General features: G+C 55.0%; 1 protein-coding gene across 1 annotated transcript; it reads right to left on the bottom strand.

Moving 5' to 3' along the window:
* Positions 1–330: 330 nt before the first annotated feature.
* On the bottom strand, positions 331–1,861 carry VOLCADRAFT_101407 (uncharacterized protein; the record flags this gene model as incomplete). The annotated part of the gene is made up of 4 exons (XM_002959843.1): positions 331–518; positions 638–721; positions 952–998; positions 1,075–1,861. Coding segments are annotated over 4 exons (1,106 nt in total), but the record flags the coding sequence as incomplete, so codon positions are not given.
* Between the last annotated feature and the right edge of the window lie 294 nt (positions 1,862–2,155).

Below are 2,155 nucleotides of genomic sequence, written 5' to 3'. Positions count from 1 at the left end.
CCTGCGGTCGACTCTGAGGATCCCTGTTTCCATGCGGGGTCCCTCCCTGGTGACGGTGGTTGCGGTGGTTGCGGTGGAGAGGCGGTTGGTCCGAGGGCAGGGTCCCTCTCGCCGCTCATAGAACCTGCTCGTGGGTATGGGGGTGAGGGGGGAGGAAAGGGGGGAGAGGGGGAAGGGAGGTCCGGAAGTGTGGAGATGTGAAGAAGTAGTAGCGGTGAAAGGGCGTACCGCTCACCATTCAACACCAACAAAATTGAATTTCATGAAGTAAAAAATAATATTTTGAAAACAAGTGTAGCACCGTATACACTACTTATAGGGTCAACTTACTTGAATAGGAGCACGTACGACAGGTCCGTCAGCTCTGCTCGTCCCTCGGCGCCGTACAACGCGAACGCTTCCCCCGCTCCGAACCTTCGCTTGCTGGCCCACACCCCCAGACTCTGACATTCGGCTTGACGCAGCCGGCGAAGACAGTAGAGCAGGAACTGGGTGCGGTGAGATAGCTTCCAGTCCACCTACAAGAGAACGTATGTATGTACATATGTGTGTATGTACGTACATCACAAACACGGCATTTCGGTTCAGATCATTAAGTAAAACACACACGCGGCCAACCACCCCGCCGCCTACTCACCTCCACAGTCGCCTTCTTCACCGGCGAGAAGTCCCTTCGCAACCACAGCGGCGGCCGCATCAGTGAAGGGAACAGTACGAACAGCTGTACGAACACAGGGGGAGAATCACGTGGACAACGACCCAGAACACCTGAGGGGCAGCAGTCGCAGTCGCAGTAGCAGTAGCAGTAGCAGTAGCAGTAGCAGTAGCAGTAGTAGCCATTAACATTAACAGCATGAATAATGAATAATCATGGAACGGCGGTACGGTAGTGTACGGCAGTACGACGAAGGACTGCTCATTTCCCCTAATTTCCCTTTTCAAGACACTTACCCGATATGACCTCCCTTCCGCCAGTAGCCGCCGAGTCCGTGAGCTCACTGGGGACATAGAACGCCCCCCGCCGTAGCTCCGGAACCCCCCGGACGGCGCGAACCACCGGTGGACTGGGCTCACCGCCGCTAACGAAAGGCGCCTCTCCAACCTGAAAAGGCAACAGCTCGGCCGCAGAGACTTTTTCAATGGAGTTTGAATGCTGAAGCGTGATTTCAAGTCGCAAGCGGGAAATGTCTTGTGGAAGCTCCAGGGGGGCTAAATGGAAAAGCGCGCCAGCGCGCCGGGCGCTTTGAGCTTGTTGCCGGGTGCTGTGGAAGTTTTTCAGGGCGAAAGCTTCGGTTGTGAAGCGGGTGTGGCGATCCGGCGAAGGTGGTGTTTGAAGCCTGGAGGAGATAGCTCCAGGGGGCGCCAAGCTGCGGCTGTTTGGTTCGAATGGAAGGCGAGGATGGCCAACAGGTGTGGCCGGAACCTCGCCGGGAATGGTGTCCAGCACCACAGCATTGGTGAACTGGACGCGGACGCCTGGTGATGGGACGCCGGAGGCTGGAACGGCTGTGGATGTCTGAGCGCTTAATGGTTGGTTCGGCATCGCGGTCAGCGATGGAGCGGAGGCGTATAGCTCGCGCGCCACGGATGAGGATATCTGGGTAAAGGCTGTAGGTCGCCTGTTTGTTGATTCAGCAACTCCGTGCGAACCCTGGATTGTCACGCTGCCGGGAATGTTGCCTTCGGGACTCCACCATGAGTCAACTGCGTCAACTCCTAGCGCAGAGCCGCGCATGGGGTTTTCATATCCAGGACGAGCAAGAAGGCTGGTAGTCATGTTGAACTCGTGGGTGTCCGCACGGAATGCCTCAACGTTGGTGCGAGGCGCGGCTTCTGAAACGCCCAGCACACCATCAAACATTATCTAGCTGTTAACAAGGCTCTTATGCATTTAATGAATCTGTATTTCATTTCTAATATTTGGTAAGACAAGACCTGACACAAGGAAAGGAGTAGGTGGGCCGAAGACACGACACCTCAACCACGCCACTTTCAACCTGCTTGCAGAGTTCAGTCGTCGAACAGCATATAATGGTGAATATAATGTGCTCGCAGCCGCTCTTATGTAAGGACTAGTATCCCCGCTGATTCGGGATAGTTAGACAAGACATCTAAGTGTATAATCCCCTAAAACGTAACCTGAGTTATCATCTGC

This window comes from Volvox carteri, assembly GCF_000143455.1.
Source record: "Volvox carteri f. nagariensis unplaced genomic scaffold VOLCAscaffold_936, whole genome shotgun sequence".
In the NCBI taxonomy this organism is placed as follows: Eukaryota; Viridiplantae; Chlorophyta; class Chlorophyceae; order Chlamydomonadales; family Volvocaceae; genus Volvox; species Volvox carteri.
This window is presented reverse-complemented; position numbering and strand designations above follow the sequence as displayed.